The sequence below is a fragment of the Anas acuta genome, chromosome 5 (assembly GCF_963932015.1).
Source record: "Anas acuta chromosome 5, bAnaAcu1.1, whole genome shotgun sequence".
NCBI classification, from domain to species: domain Eukaryota; kingdom Metazoa; phylum Chordata; class Aves; order Anseriformes; family Anatidae; genus Anas; species Anas acuta.
Window position 1 is genome coordinate 62,937,762 of NC_088983.1, and position 16,113 is coordinate 62,953,874.

The window sequence follows — 16,113 nt, forward strand, 5'->3', positions numbered from 1 at the left end:
CAGTGACAGCCTACCCACTCCTTCGCCAGTAGGTAACTTCAGGAAGTATCTTCCTACCTACTTAGGTAAACTCCAGGGGTGGGGTGGAGGATGGGAGGTGGGGGGAGGAGGGGAGAAGCTGCACTGTTCTAAGAACCATAATCCATTTTCTGGAAACCTCTGGAAACCTCTTGACACGTGTGGAGTTTCAGATGACTCCTCTATGTATCTCAAAAAATTGAATCACTCTCCAGATGTCACTGATGTTGCTTGAGTCACTTGGGAACACTGAGGAGGACTGTTTCAGAGAGAGAGAAGTGGCTGCAAAGCACTGGATAAAAGCAAAGCTAGAGAAGACACAGTTTAAAACCAGGGTGGACAAAATAGAAAAAGCACATTGAGAAAGCATGATGTTTTGAGAAATTACTGCAATGAAGTTGAATAGACATCCACTTAGGACTTCAAGAAGTTAAGAATCAAATAACAGAACACAAAATCAATGCAAAAACAAAAGCAAGTTTTAAATGTGCATTGGGAATCTAGGTGATCGTTGGAGGAAACTACCTTAACAAGAAAAAACATCCATTTGCGTCCAGCTGCAAGGACTTAGAAGGAAGGGAAGGAGACGAATTAGGTGAATTGGGCTATACTATGACTATGAAGACAAAAAACTGTCCAGACTCAAGGGGTCAGATTTACTTCAAATGCCAACTGTTTTTTTTTGTTTGTTTGTTTTGTTTTTCCTGAATTCTAGCTTACTACAGCCAGACCTAGACTTGCTACAGAACAAAAACATAACTTGATCACAAGAGCCAGAATCTGGAATCTGTGATGAAAGAGAGAGTCAAAGGACCTGAGCGAGCACGTTTCGACAAGCCACAACTACTGTAACTTACAAATAGTTTTCTCTGTGATGCTCCAACCAGATGCTACACTGGAAACTAACAGTTACCTGATTAGTGGGAAGTAGCTTAAGAAGTTTCAAGATAGATTCAAATAGTATCTAAATTAATAGTAAAGTTAGGAAGTGATTATAAAATGTACACACAGGAAGCATCACACTGCAGCAGTCTGGGAGAGTGAAAGAAGTTTGAAGAGAAACATTTTCTCTTCAACTTTTAAGCAGTGTGCACATTCTGAAATTTACTTGAACGATTTCTAAGACTTCAAGCCCTTGAAGCAATGCCACAGAAAGTCGTTTTAGTTCTTAACAATTTAGTTAAATGAAATAAAATGTCTAAATGAAAGGATAATGTCCTTATCACTACCACTTGGAAGGTTTTATTTTGTGAAGATCACTGTGTGTCTTTTTGTAAAGTGACCCAAGAGATGAATAGCTTGATTTATATGAAATTCTGCTATTGAACTAAATGTATATGTGAGCTAAAGATTCAGGGCAACAATGTCCTTGCAAAAGATTACAGATGGAAAATTTGCCCTTCAACCTTAACATCAATCACCCCTCACACAGTGCTGAAGAAGTCAACTATTGTCCTTTCCAAAATCAGTTTTATCCTATGTTTTATTCTTCTGGAAAATTAACTAGTGACAAATCTTGTGTTGGTCCAGTCTTCATACAAAGGAAAAGATTTACTTAATGCAAAGACCCCAACAATAATCTTTCAGGCCTATATTTTATAAAAGAAACATAAAAGTTCAACTAATATCACATTGAAAGACATCAGAAAATCCACTGAATAATTTTTGTTCTAGTATTTTATATAGTACTTTATTAAAAATGACAGCATATACTCATTACAAAAACAGTACAATGGAAAGAGATAATTGAAGTCAAACTGGGGAAGTTATCAGAAAATAGGTGCTTTGTTCTCAGAAACATTGCATTTGGCAGATGCAAGCTTTTACTGAAGACTTCTGGTTCATATATAATCCCTATTCAGATTAGTTCAATTAACATTTTTGAACCACCTTCATACCATTCAAAGTCTGCTTCATGACAGAGAGTAATTAAACTGAACTACTTAATTGATAACTTAACAACTGAACTGATAAGAATTCATACCCTGAGATTTTTGATTCAATCATCTTACTGATTCTTCTAGAAAAGTAAGTATTTCTAAATAAAATTACTTATACAGAAAATCTAATTGTATCAGCTCACCTGTAGGATGTGTGTTTTGGGATTTGAAGAGGCCAACAACACCTTTTCCATGAAAGCTCCCTGACCTAAGTAGGAGAGTACTGTTTTTTGTGTTTTTCCAACACACAACTGGTAGGCGATTGTGACGGTAACAGCGAGCAATTCTTTGCAGACTGCTGTCTTGAACGGACTGAGGTACTACCAGAAGTCCAGGATAACTGTATTGACAAAAAGGTGAAAAATTTGAACAACAATGTGCTCTCAAAATATTAAACAATGAAAACAAGTCCTAAAGCTACAGGCAGAGTAGACATCTTAATGAAAACACATGCTAACTGGTACTACTGCTTTTTATTCCACAACTCTCCTGTTTTAGTCCAATCCTTTAAACTACATTTATTTGTAAAGAAAACTGCATTTTTTAAACAACTTAAATTAGGAAAAAATCGTAAGACTGTCACTTTCAGTGTCCTTCCATCTAAGGTTATGTTACATTTGGTAATAATTCTCTTCCCAGTGGATCTCTTACTCATCACTATAATGAAGCCATAGTTTTGAGAATGACAGAAAACAGAATTGTGAGGCATGCACGTGATACAGTAGTTTTGTTTTGACACTTGTATATAGGATATAAGAATGGAAATGAAGGAATGTTTAGATTGCCTAGAGTATCAGAACTAAAACAATAATTTTTGGTCATAACTGGTTTACGTCAAAATGTATTTTATAACCATATTCTTTGGAACAATGTATTTGAAAATTAAATCTTGTGTACTTTTTAGAACACTACAATACATTGAGAGATTAGGAAATTTACTAATACAATAGATGTAAAAATGGAGAACCCAACAAGATGGTATTTGAATTTCTGTTAGAAAAAAACATGGATTCAAGCAAGGAGAAATACTATTTTCTATGTCTTACAAAAAAAATTCAATTTAAGTGCCAATTTCATATGTTAAGAAGAAACTAACACAATAAGCTGGGAAATGTTAATTCTTACTGAACAATTTTGTTCCTACAGAATATACACTGCTCTTGTAAATTCAGTACTCTGACATTAACTGAACTACCCTCATACAAAAAGAATGTACATATTTATGTTCTGGTTCTTAGAACACAATAGTCAAACTAATATGGCCTTAGGTAAGTATTTCTATCCAGTGATCTGTAATCTACTGAGACATGAATTATCTTTACCAAAGAAACTAATTATATTAAAAACTGGTAGATTTTTGAGAGATAAGAGTTGTTTACATAATGCCCAGAGCACAGCCAAAATGTGCAGACTTAAACGCTTTTATTTGCATTGTATTTAATGGAGATTGAACAAAACCACAGTTATTAACCTGTTATTCTATGTATGCAAGAACATAGAAAGGATCTACTATTTTCTTGTGTCCTTCTTCCATGAAGGGCTCGCTGGCAATATCATTATCTATAATGAAAGCAATGACTAGCCAAAACAGGCTTTAGAGAATGCAGACGCTCTTCTCATACAACTTATGCAGATATGCTTTCTATTATAAAGAATTTTTGTGGGTAGTGGTAGCAAATTACACTAACAACCAAAAAAGGGAGTTAGTAACATTCATGCGTTAATGTACAGCATGTGACTTTCAGTACATGATAAAGTTTAAAGCAGTATAGATAATATACTTTATACTTTTATACTATAGATAATATACTTCAATCTTAAAACATATTTTTGATTTGAAGAAAGTAATTACATTATGTGGTTTTGATTTATTTTTTTTTTTTAAGGAACAGAATTTATGTGCTACATAAACTACATAATACTACATAAATAATTTCCAGTACCAACACAAACCATCAAGGCAGGCTGAGTTCTACCATCTAGCTTGATCACTAAATTAGCTGGAAAATAGCCTCTTAATTTCAGTGTAGAAAGCTGGGAGAAAAACTACATCAGAAGGCAATTCACAGTATCTAGGTTAGTCTCCTCTGAAAGCACCAAGGACTTTCTCTTTCCATAGGCAATGAAAAGAACTTAGAAATAAAGACTTGTCTGACAGCTTCTGCGGAGGCTCTGAAAACTCACTTCTGGCTACTATCACTGGCAGTCTTTCCAAATCTGATGAATACATACACAACCACCATGTGACAGAAGAGGAATCTCTAAGAGTGGAATACAAATAGCTTCAAGGCCACTGGTTGAACACACTTACTACAGACAAAAAAGAAGTCAGAATAAGTTGTTTAAATGAACATGAAATGTGGAATACATGTTATGTCACTTTTATTTTCAAATACTTGACTGAGTCGGTAAACTCACCTCCTGCAAAGTGAATACATCCTGTTCAGTGCAGTTATTCTTAAGTATTCTGGTTTTGATCGAGAAGTGTTACTACTGATGGTCCCTAGTCCCAAACGTTGATAGTCTCTGAAACAGGCTCTTTCTACTAATTGCTCCATTGTTGACTTCTCTGAAGCTTTTAGGGTACCACCTGTGTGCAGCTCACTGTCATCTGAAACTAACATCAAAAATCTTTGAGTTTGCTATTGCAAAAGCCAGCAATTACACAAAAAAAAAACAATGTTACTTTCTGAACTAATTATTAGTTTGTCTTATTGTCAGTGATCAATTACAGGCACTAACAAATAGAAGCTATAGTTTGCAGAAATTGTAAGCAACAAAAGTATATCCCAAAGTTACCTACTGCTGTAGTGGTTGGCATGGCTGACACCTCTCTTTTGCTAAAATTCCAGAAAAACTTCTCTCATACATTTATTTGAACTGAACTGAAGGCAGGCATACTTTCTATTAACAGTGTTTTTATGCAAGCATGTTAAACTCACAACTGCTATACAAAGATGTACATCAGAAAGAATAATAAAAAATGAGCACATAAATTCATTAAACATGCAAGATAAAATGGATCTCGTAAATTCTTTGAAACTGTCTTCAAAAGATGTAAAAATCTTTCTAAAGCTTGGTTCAAATTAAAAGTGTTTCTGCATCATTACTTCACAGCAGATAAGTGTTGGCTTCTTAATGCTTCGGTTTCAATGTCAATCAGCAGCTCTCTTCAGCTATCCACATCAGTTGCACCCTCCAAACCAAAAGGAACTTTAACCATGAAAGATAAAAACCATGCCATAAGTTCAAACTACACTGAAATTCAAGTCAAGCAGGGTCTTTGTACAAAACCTGCCACCTGCCTGTTATCAACATTTCAACTATTTCCAAATACGTCTGAAAGCAGATTTACTGTTCACTGTATGTATCAGTTACTTGCTACCACTTTATCTCAAGCATTAAAGCATGTGCATATGAGGGGAAGTATTTCTTCATGAATCAGGCAACGCAAAGTATATACAGATTTAAACTTAAAACAGTACTTTATAAAATTGGAAATTAAAACTACATTTAAAACCTAAAATTATGATACAATTAGAAGTTTACTGGCAGCAGACAACATTCAGAATTTACAGCAGTAGAACCTAGATACATCTTTTTATTTATCTTAGCATAAAAACTACATAAATATTTTTTTGCTCCAATGGTGCATCATACAAAAATAACTATTTTCTATTTGACCTAAACAAGGAAGAGTTTAGTGCTATGGATATCTCCCCTTTTTCCTATATTTTCATATTTGTCCTAGTAAGAAAGAAGTTACAAAACATTTACAATTATAAAGTGCACTAAGAGAAACAAAGTAAAGGGGTTTTAGAAATTTTTTTTGGGGGGAACACAGAAGATTGGTATTTAACAATGTTAAATGCTATAACTGACTTAGATAACATGAGTGTGCATTTCTTGATTTTTTTCCTAAATGAATTTTTCTTTCATGAAAGCAGGTATATTGGTGATCAGAATTTGCAAAATATCCTCCTGAATGTGTAAAAAACCTAAAGATTATAGGAGCTCATACCAGCGTCTTTAACCTGAAGAGGGAGAGGAAGATATATTTTACTATCTCAAGTTCAAAATGCATTTTTTTCATTTGATTTTGAAAACAAGAGGAGTAAATCCTCTGTTTTATTGTTCTTGAGATATGACTGCTTGTAAAAAGCACTTTTTACAGAAGGTCTCCTATTCCATTGAACACACCACTATGATCACCTATAGTATGGTAAGATTCTAAACTCTCCAAAAATAAAAATTAGGAGGAAATGTAGGGAAGAAAAGTTCCAGGTGTTCATTAGCAACAGCTTGTAACTAGAGTACTGTTCCCAATTCTGAAAATCAATAAAAGTTATGTGTGAACCAGTTCAAGAGGACCGAGAGAAGAGCGATGAAGATAATCAGAACTCTGTCAAGACTATGCGTAGGAGTGAAAAGAACTACAGATATTTATCATCCAGAAGAGAACAGAGAAAGGAAATATTACAATAGCCCATAAGTACATTAAACAGTGCAATCCAAAGGAAGGCAGTCATCTCTTCTACATGTACATAGTAACAGAATAAGAAATGAAGGATTTAAATTGTGGCAAGTAAATGTTTAGCCCTGAGCATCACAAAGTTGTTTGTCATTCTCCGGCGTTAAGGAGTAAGTTAAGAGGTTGAAGTATTAACTTTAACCATCCTTAATAACTTAACTTTAATACAAATTGTCTAGAATTGTGAAAAAATCATATTTGAAAGCTAAGAAAAAGTTAGATAAACGCATATAAGGATCATAATAAGTATGTTGATCCTGCTTTCCAGCAGAGAGATGGAGATCATCGAAGCTCCTTCCAACACTATCTTTAATGGTTCTTTCTGTAAGACAATGTATCACCTGCTGCAGATAGTGCCCATTTGCTCCCACTTACTTCATTGTTGTTATAGCTACATAGCTTCCTATACTTCAGTTTCTGAGACTTGCAAACAAACAGTAATTCACAGCAAGCAATATGAAACAAATTTCAGTGATTAAACGGCAATTTTTCTACAGCTATTTGTACTCTGAAGCAAGGACTGCTACAGTTGTCAGCTGAGGTGTCAGTGCTGTTGTCAGCTGAGGTGTCAGTGCAGTGTGAACAGAAAAGCAAGCTGTCAGACTCTAATCACCTCACACATACCCAGTCACAACATCTGGAAAGCAGCAGGTAGGAAGCCTCACAATTTATATTTTTCTAAATTTGTCAGGGAAGGAAAAAAAGTGACTGCCATTAATCTTTATGTAACTCCTGTACTCAAGAATGTAGTTGTTTTGTACATATGCAATGAAACAACTCTTACAATTTCTTCATTGCAAAGAGAAGTGTGACTACACAGGCTTAATTATGTTTGGTCTCTCTGAGTGAAGGACAAAAAATCACACCCAGAACAGGCACTGACTGCACAGATCCTTTTGACCTGAAGATTCTGCAACATTAGAACACATACTAACTCAGCACTTAAGGAAATTCAGTTAAGAATGTATATTTTCAGCAGTATACGGACATTCCATATTTCATAACCTTTTCTTGGTGCATTTTTTCCCACCATATTTATCTGGAACGGAAAAAGAGAATTTTTTTTTTCTTTCCTGGAATGCTTTTTTTTTTTTTTTTTTTTTTTTTTGAGAGAACAGATCAAGTGCGTTCTCATACTCTGACTTCAGAAAATTTGTATTTATCTGCATGTAAGTCACTTAAGTCACCTCACTGACTAAATATTCAAAAGATAAATTTGGCTTGTTTGATGTTTTGAAGAAATTATTAGTGTGTCATAAACACTTCATTATCGGAAATGCCTTTTTTTAATTCATTAAAAAAAAAAAACAAACAAAAAAAACCCACAAAGAATGGTATGACAAAACAATACCTGTTTATGTACAGGAGAATCTGGTTCCCTCTAGTGGTTTATTATAAATTAGCACTGGTCCAGATAAGGGTATACTGACAGCAGCACATGGTAGGAAAAGAAGTGTTTGGAAGAAAGTCAAACTCCACACGAGCACATGAACTATACAAAGAGTCCAAATCACCTTCTACCTTCTGTCTCCAAACCCTTTCAACAGAAGTTTGGAAAAACGGTATTTGCAGTAATTTGCAGACTTCTGCTGCCTTCAGATATAATTTGTAATTTTCACAAATACAAAATTTGCCTACAGTATTGTCTATTTCTTGAATCTCACTAAATTCTGCTTTCTCAGTATAGACTAATTGCTGATGTCAGGCTTTCTAAAGATATTATATGAAGATAGCATGATAATTAATACAAATAATAAATTTATTATACTTTACTACTTTTGCCCTGTATGTCTGGTCATCACAAACAAAAACACTTTAAGAATGTATGTTTTTGCAACCTTTCTTTCTCCTGTCTAGGAAGACTTCACAATTTCTTCTTCTAGGTAAGACATATCAACAAAAATGGATAATACTTTATTATTACCAGAGACATCATCATCTTCATTCCAGCCTGGACGATTCCCTCTTTCTTCCACTATTGTGCCCGTCTTCTTCTTTAATAAATACTGGCGACCAATTGTCATCTTCCCAGCACGTTTTGCTCCTTTCACAATACTTTTTGAGAAGGTACTATAAATTCATAGCAATAAAAATATTTCAAAAGATGGATATAATTCTCCACAATAGCACCTACAGATTTTTAGGATAAACGTGCTTACCCATATAAAAAACATTTTGTATTTTCTCATTTAACAACAAAATCATAACCACCAGAAATATGACTTCCTATATTAATTTTTTAATGCCAATTTTATTACTTCAAGAGTAATTTCACCTATTATATATATAACATAATGAATAAGCAGTCATAATCTTTCTTTAGGCATTTGTACTTTGCTAGCAATGTAACAAATCTATGAAGTTGGCAGAATGAAGGCAGGAAAGGCAGATATTAACCTTAAAGTTTTAAGATTCCATGACTACCTTGGAATTCTACTTCCCCATGTCAACAATGCAATAATCAAGAAAGAATCACTGAAACTACCACTCTGGAATTGCATAAGAATCCATCTAGTCTAGTAAAAACTAATGTGCAACACAGAATTCAGAAGAGGACCCAAAGCTGAAAATCTCAATTAAAGTACACAAGGACAACTGAACAGACTATACTAAAGAGTAAAATGAATTCTAGCCCACATTAGGTTACTAACCTAAAATGTAATACACAAGAAATCTGTTTCTATGTTGGCATAGTTTGCATAGCTGAAAATGTTATTTATATTGTGCGTGTTTCAAAATGTAATGAGATACTTGTTTAAATTTACTGCAGCAAGAAGTTTGGATAAACAGTATGTTCTTATATACACATTTATTTCATATCAATCTACCTTGTTTTCAGTAAAGATAAAAATACAGAGAATAGCAATCAGTTATTTTGGTTTTCTTGAGAACTGATTAAATGATCTGGAGATCTGAAAATACGTCTGACTGATGTATTTGACTAGTAGTAAACAAAAAGAGTGACAGAAGAAGGAGAATGACTATACCGGAATGAAGTGTTCTTTTCTTTTTGCTTTGGTAAAATTATCTGTGGTGCTGTTTGCCCAGCTGCAAATGCAAAAGTGCTGAAGATAGATTGAGGATAGCGGAACTTCATTAGCTGTTTCTTAAATATTTCCACCACTTCAGGACTTACTTCTTCATCAAATGCTACTTTAATTAGCTGCATATAAAGACAGGACATGTTAGAAACTAAAAAAAAAAATAACTATGATAAAATAAATTAAAAGATCCTAATATATATTAACAAAACCCACATACTTAGGCAGTACTATGCCCATCAGAAAATACAAATACATGTATGCATATCCTACTGATTTTGAGGGATATCATACAGCTCATTCTTTTTTTGTTGTTGTTGTTATTTACTTTTTGCATTTATGTTGTAACACTAAGGTATTTTCACTATGAAGCATCTGGAATTCTCATAATACCAAACACAGAAATATTTTAAGTGGTTGTGCTGGCGCTATGATGTCTACAACAGTTAAAGTGCTAGTCACATGGGATAGCTCAGGTTGGAAATATTCTGTCAGCTCTACTATATATCAGAAAGTAAAGTTGGCAATGTACTCTCATCAAATCAACAAATTCAGCATTCATATGTCACAAGCATTAAACTTCCATTATTTAGTGATCCTAATTTTTACCTCACCTTCCAAAGTCTAGAAAACTGCTAATAATAAAGCGTAATAGTGAAATCTGATCTTTGGAAAGGAACTAACCTCCTGCTATTCAACACTAATCCATTCATCCTGTTAGAAATGTTTTTTAAAAACTTCTCATTTATTTATTATTTAATTTTTATTATTTAATTTTTCTTATTTTTCTTTAAATCACACTCCATCATTCTCAGCCAAAATGACATTCAAATCTTCAGGGAAAAAGAATTTAAAAAAATAAGGCAGCGATAAAATAGGGATTCCATAAAAGGGCTCAAAAGAACTTTAAGAATGTGAAAAAAGCAAACAAAGAAATATCCTTGAGCTTTATCTTTGATTGCATAGCTACACATGCTTTGAAGTTTGCTTGTCATCTTGAAGGTGGATTTCATTATTTTTTTTCACTTGTTTTGTAATTACTTTCCAAAATATTAATAACTGTTGTTCTATGATCTCTTTGAAATAATTTTTAAAAGCTATACTGATACAAAGTTTTGAAGATATTAAATAGCATGACTACAGCCAAAACATTCTGAACATCCTAATTAATAAACACAGATGGGGGATGGGGCGCTGCTATCTTATACTGTATCAAATGCTAGCTGTTACAAAGGGAACAGAAAGAAAACTGTTTTCATTTTCATAACCTAACACAGCACTATGCTAAACAAAAGCAGATATGATGTTTGACCAGAATCCAGCACTAAAAACATTGAGCTACGTCTGCATTTAGCACATCAGTGAAGTATGCTAATTATCCTGGTAAAATATTTCTGGAAAAAAAAGTTTTCATCAAGTCCTCTCGGAAAGTCCACAGGAACAACTTTGTTGTTGTTGTTTTCCTTATTTGTATTCTTAATCTTGTCCTTTTGACTGGGATATTTAAGGATGATCAGTTAAATAACGTCCGCTTTGTAAGCAACTACTAAAATGTTGATAATCTATTTTATTTTCAGATGTTAAAGAGTTATTGTTCTCAGTGATAGTTTATTTCTGCAGTCAGCCACCCCAACAGAGTATTTCTTGACTTAAGCACTGAAGTCTACTTTCAGTCTGTGATATAAATTCTTTGCCTTCAACTTCCCATCTCCTAGGATTTAACCACAGATTAGATTACCACCAATAAGGAACATTTGGAAGCTTCAGAGAAGTCATGATTCCCAGTTCTTTGAAGTCCCATCTCTGTCAACTGCCCTGCACTAAATGCCTCTGCTGAACACAACGAAATAGCCTTTTACTGAATCCAAAATAGAAAGGTGAGAAAAGCAGAGAAAGAAACATGAAAACCGTAATGCTGTATCAACTGGGCCAAAAAAAGTGAGAGTTTCTGCAAAAGGAGTCCATATTCTGTATTGACCTTGACATGGCAGGAAACTGAACTCTTCCTAGGTATCAGGACAAACTGCTGCTCAAAAGTAATCTGAGCATTCTGTGTTACGTAAGTTTTACAAAATTTCCTTTTACCTGAAAGGTAGCTGAAGTGATCTGCATTCCTTCTTGCATACTCTGCTGCAACTGGTTTTGTATAGTGATCTTCTTCTCCTTCGTAACAGATGCAATAGGAAAGCTCCGGATCACCACCTGCTCTCCCACTGAGGACCACAGAATGTTGTTTATAGATACTTGTTAGATTACAGAATCAGTTTTGTTTTGGTCACACTGTACTTTGAACAGTTAGGAATGGCCAAGTACAAAGCAATAGGAAAAATAGCAGTACAGAATTAATTTCAGGTGAAAGACCTTAGAAGTTGAGAATTCAAGTATTATCCATAATCTGATTTTTTTTTTCTGCTTAATTTGTCATAGATGGAAAAATATCCTCCTTCTCAGTCTTCCTACATATTGGAAACGTATCCCTACAATCTATGTTGGAAAGGGGTGAAGAAACAGTTTCAAACTTACTCCATTTTTGTATTGCATTATGCACCTTATAAACAATGAATGTTGTATCCTAATTTCTTTACATATGACTGTGAACTTTCCAAAATAAACTTGTACTTCTGAAAGACCATTTAATTTAATGGCAAGTGTCAAAATATAAAAATCTATCATTCAGAAGAGCAATTTCCATTACATATTAAAAGCAATAGTTAATTTATTAATACTAATTGAAAGGAGAATACTAACTTATGAATGTTTTTCATTTTACACAATTCCAGCGTCTGAAAAAAATGGTTTATTGGAAAGCTAGGAGTAGTGGAAACCACACATATATATGAACATCAGTATAGGAAAATATGTAAGAGTATAGTATATATGTTGCCTCATTTGAAGAAATCCAGTTAAGTTAAATACAAAATAAAGAGCAATCATTGTCAAAGCTAGTGATGAAAACCTATAATAAAAGATCATTCCAATGTGATCAACGTGAAAAATTACACTTAGAGGTATATCCGTTTTGATGCTGATGCTTGAATAGATAGGCCAACTCAAAATCTTGCCTATCTGAAGTACTACAGTTATTGTTTAGTTTTTCTTACCCAGCTGATCATGAGGAGTGCCTTTGAATATAATTCGGTAGGTGGTAAGGAACAAAGCTCCTTCAGCAGGGAGGATGTGAGGACCTCCAAGCAGTCCTCCTGTAGCTTCCTCTCTGCCATCAGGATCCAGTAGCACACGGAGTCCTTCACAAACAAATTCTTCTCCTGGCAGTAAAGCTGGTCGTAGAATTTTGGGCTGATGCAAATAAATTAGCGTAAGTGTAATAGGGATACCAGTGTTATAGCTCAGCCTAGTTAAATTTGGCATAAAAAGATTCAAAACAAAATTGTTATGAGACTGATTCCACAGAAAGGAGATGGTGTTTGGACTCAACTAAGAGAAATGGGTCTCAAAAAGCAGAGGGTATGCAACAGCTTGTTTATGATCAGAAGTCTGGCTCTTCTAGTTTTGTAAGTTCATGTTTCAGGAGACCAAAGCCAAGTGCTATTTATCATTGGTGGAAAATTTCTAACAATGTTTTGATGTTTCCTCCTAACATTATGAGGGGGAAAAAAAATGACTGAATTGCATGATTCTAATACTTATAAGGAATACAAACATGTTTCATAATACTTGCCTTCTGTATTGGTGGAAGCCTTCTGCTCTCACGATGGACAGCCTCCAGGGTCTCTATGTGCATTGCTACAATGCCTGGAAATCAGTAATACCATAAATGAAGTCTGGCATAATACGAAAGAGAAAGTTGCAATCTAATTAGACCTCTGATACTCTGAAACTCTCAAATTTAATCATCAAGGGAATAGTTAGTTGAAATTCAACAGCAATTACAGTCTTTAAAGGAAATCTGATCTTCTATCCCCACTGAAATTAACTGAAAGGAAAATATGCATTTCTCTCATTAGAAAAGAAGAATAATGAAAGACTACAAATGCATATTTTTTGTCACAATTATTACCTGGTATCATGCAGTGAAGACCCTTGATGTGATCCTGTGTAACTCCGCTCTCTGTGCAAACCTTGTCAATAAATCTGGTGATGAAGCGTACAACTGCATTTGCCACATCATTGTTCTCAGAGTCCTCAAACCCACTTTCAGTGTCATAGCTCTCTGCAACACTGCCTGCAATACTTTGGAGATAAATAGAAGATATTTCAAGTGTGGAAAAAAGAAGCTGGTGAAACACACATGATACCTGCCTAGACACATGAAAGCTGTATCTTTTTCTAGTAAAAACACATAAACCACTTGCTGAAAACATATGCTCCTATCACAACTACACTGTATTCCCAGTATCATTAACGGTGTCAGAATTGCATGATGACATAGAACATTTTCTCCATGAATTCAGTAGTGAAGACCAGCCCATAAGAGAAAAATAGATCAGCTGCTTGGAAATAATCTCTATGTCTTCTCAAAAAGTTAATTACATTATTTACAACCCATGCTAAATACAGAAGAATTAATTAAATGAATATTATAATTGCAGAGTAAACTATTTAAAAACAAAAAGACTATTAAAAAGTATTTTGTGCATCAGGTATAAAATACAATCAAGTCAGTGGGAGATGTATTTCAAACATCTGAAAAGGCTTCCCATAACAACATTAAAAGCCAGATTCATACATTGTAATATATGCTGCAACTCTTCTACTGAACATATCTCAATGACTGAAGTTAGAGGTGCTTAGTCAGCAGACAGTGGAGTTCAATACACATAACCTATTTGCTTGATGCCAATGTCCTCATATAGCATTCTACAATTTTATCGTATGAGAATTTTGACTGGTCATAGCTAATAATGAAGACAATAAATAGAGAGGGAGGAAGGCTTGCTATAAAATCTCCTGGATTTGTGTGCTAGGCAAAGGAACTGTCTTTATGCTCCTCCTGCCCCCTCAGTAATCTAACATTTGTCCAAGTGGTATAGTGTTCATGCTTTTTCTGACCTCAGTAACTTTCTTCCTTAAAGGTGTAGCAGCACAGAAATTTTAATTTTAAGGATATTTTTATATATATATATATATATATATATATATATATATATATATATATATATATATATATATATATACTTTCTTGAAAAAAAAAAAAAACACAACACCCTTCAGGAACATAAACTCAAGTTATAGGAAAACTAACGGAGTAAACAGAGTAATTTTGGGGCTGCTGTTTTCTTTCTCTTCATCCTCTAGTATTTGTCTTCAATGTTTGCATTACTACATTAAAAAATCTTACTGAAGCAATACAATTTTCATGTTCCTTTAAGTGGCAGTAAATTTGTCAATGTGATATTTCATCATTTAAGAGGAACCATGTTAGATTTCCACTCTCCTTAATTAATGATCTTGAAAAGAGAAGATACTGAAAAAAATGATGTTTAGATGAAGTTCTGAAAACTAGTAAATTTTTGAAAGTAGTGTCCCAACATGACTGATTACCAGTGAACTTGTGTACCCACCTGTTTGTGACAATACTATTACTTCCACTCTCCCAGTCACCAGTAGCTGATGCTCTCAATAACTTGTTCTTACTTGTATCCAGCGGTACTAGCAGGTAGACCATGAGGTTAGCAAAATGAATTGCCTGGCTGAAAACTGTACTTTCCTCATTCTGGACTAGTTCCTGCTGAGTTTGTTTATTAAGAGTTGGCCATAATCGCAACTGTTCAGCAGCCAGGTCCATTGCTGTCTTATCGTGGTCCAGACCCACAGAATTTTTCTCCTAAAAGACATATAAATACAAATAAATTATAATTCTAAAAAACAACTTTTAGTAAAAAAAAAAAAAAAGTTTATTAAAATGTTTATTAAAATGATTTGATTGTTTAAATTATTTATTTAAAAATAAAAAGCAAATAGCTATGGTTAGTAGGGTTTAAGGAGAGTATGACTATAGCAACTCAGGGCTGAAGTAGTTTACTGAAATACACAAGTAGCATTGCCTACTGTAGACAGGTCTAATCTAACATCATTTCTTTCTAGATCTTTTTTTATGCTGCATAATCTTTTATGTTACTCCGAGTGGTTTACTGATTTTAATATAGCTGCTTTCCTTAGCTTATCTGCGTAGGTCACATAAGATCAAGCATAAATCAGATTGAGAAACAACATGCAGCTGATTGCTTGATGCAGATGATATCTTCCAAATTCCTAGGATGTCCAGGTGAGGCAAGCTTTTATATAAATAGTTTCCAGACCAGCTGAAAACATTCAAGTCTTTGCATGTTGGAGTCCAACTCTAGCATTTGCTTGGATCAAATTAGGTAGACGATATGCAGCCAAATTATATTATAGCCTGAGGAAATTAGAATAAAGGAATCCGGAAGCTGGTATTACTGACCTAACAACTGATGTTAAACTATTAGAGGACTAAGTATCCTGTAAACATTTTTCTTCATACTACGTAAAGCTCAGCTAATTTAGCATACAAATATATGTGATGCTTTAAGTAGATGCTTTCTTCTAAGTTTTACTGTTCTTTGAATTTTTCCTTACACAGTGTCAAACTGAAAGGGGCTCC

At 34.1% G+C, this 16,113-nt stretch overlaps 1 protein-coding gene across 6 annotated transcripts in view; it reads right to left on the minus strand.

The window, feature by feature from the left end:
- SBF2 (SET binding factor 2) overlaps nucleotides 1-16,113 on the minus strand; it is a 252,394-nt gene that overhangs the window by 42,486 nt on the left and 193,795 nt on the right. For all 6 annotated transcript variants that reach the window (XM_068685291.1, XM_068685290.1, XM_068685294.1 and 3 more), the window contains 9 exons: nucleotides 15,053-15,315; nucleotides 13,549-13,721; nucleotides 13,210-13,283; nucleotides 12,632-12,827; nucleotides 11,616-11,743; nucleotides 9,477-9,652; nucleotides 8,414-8,559; nucleotides 4,377-4,575; nucleotides 2,102-2,298 (listed from right to left, as the gene is read on the minus strand). In XM_068685291.1, coding sequence (XP_068541392.1) covers nucleotides 2,102-2,298; nucleotides 4,377-4,575; nucleotides 8,414-8,559; nucleotides 9,477-9,652; nucleotides 11,616-11,743; nucleotides 12,632-12,827; nucleotides 13,210-13,283; nucleotides 13,549-13,721; nucleotides 15,053-15,315 — 1,552 coding nt within the window. The remainder of the gene's footprint in view (nucleotides 1-2,101; nucleotides 2,299-4,376; nucleotides 4,576-8,413; nucleotides 8,560-9,476; nucleotides 9,653-11,615; nucleotides 11,744-12,631; nucleotides 12,828-13,209; nucleotides 13,284-13,548; nucleotides 13,722-15,052; nucleotides 15,316-16,113) is intronic.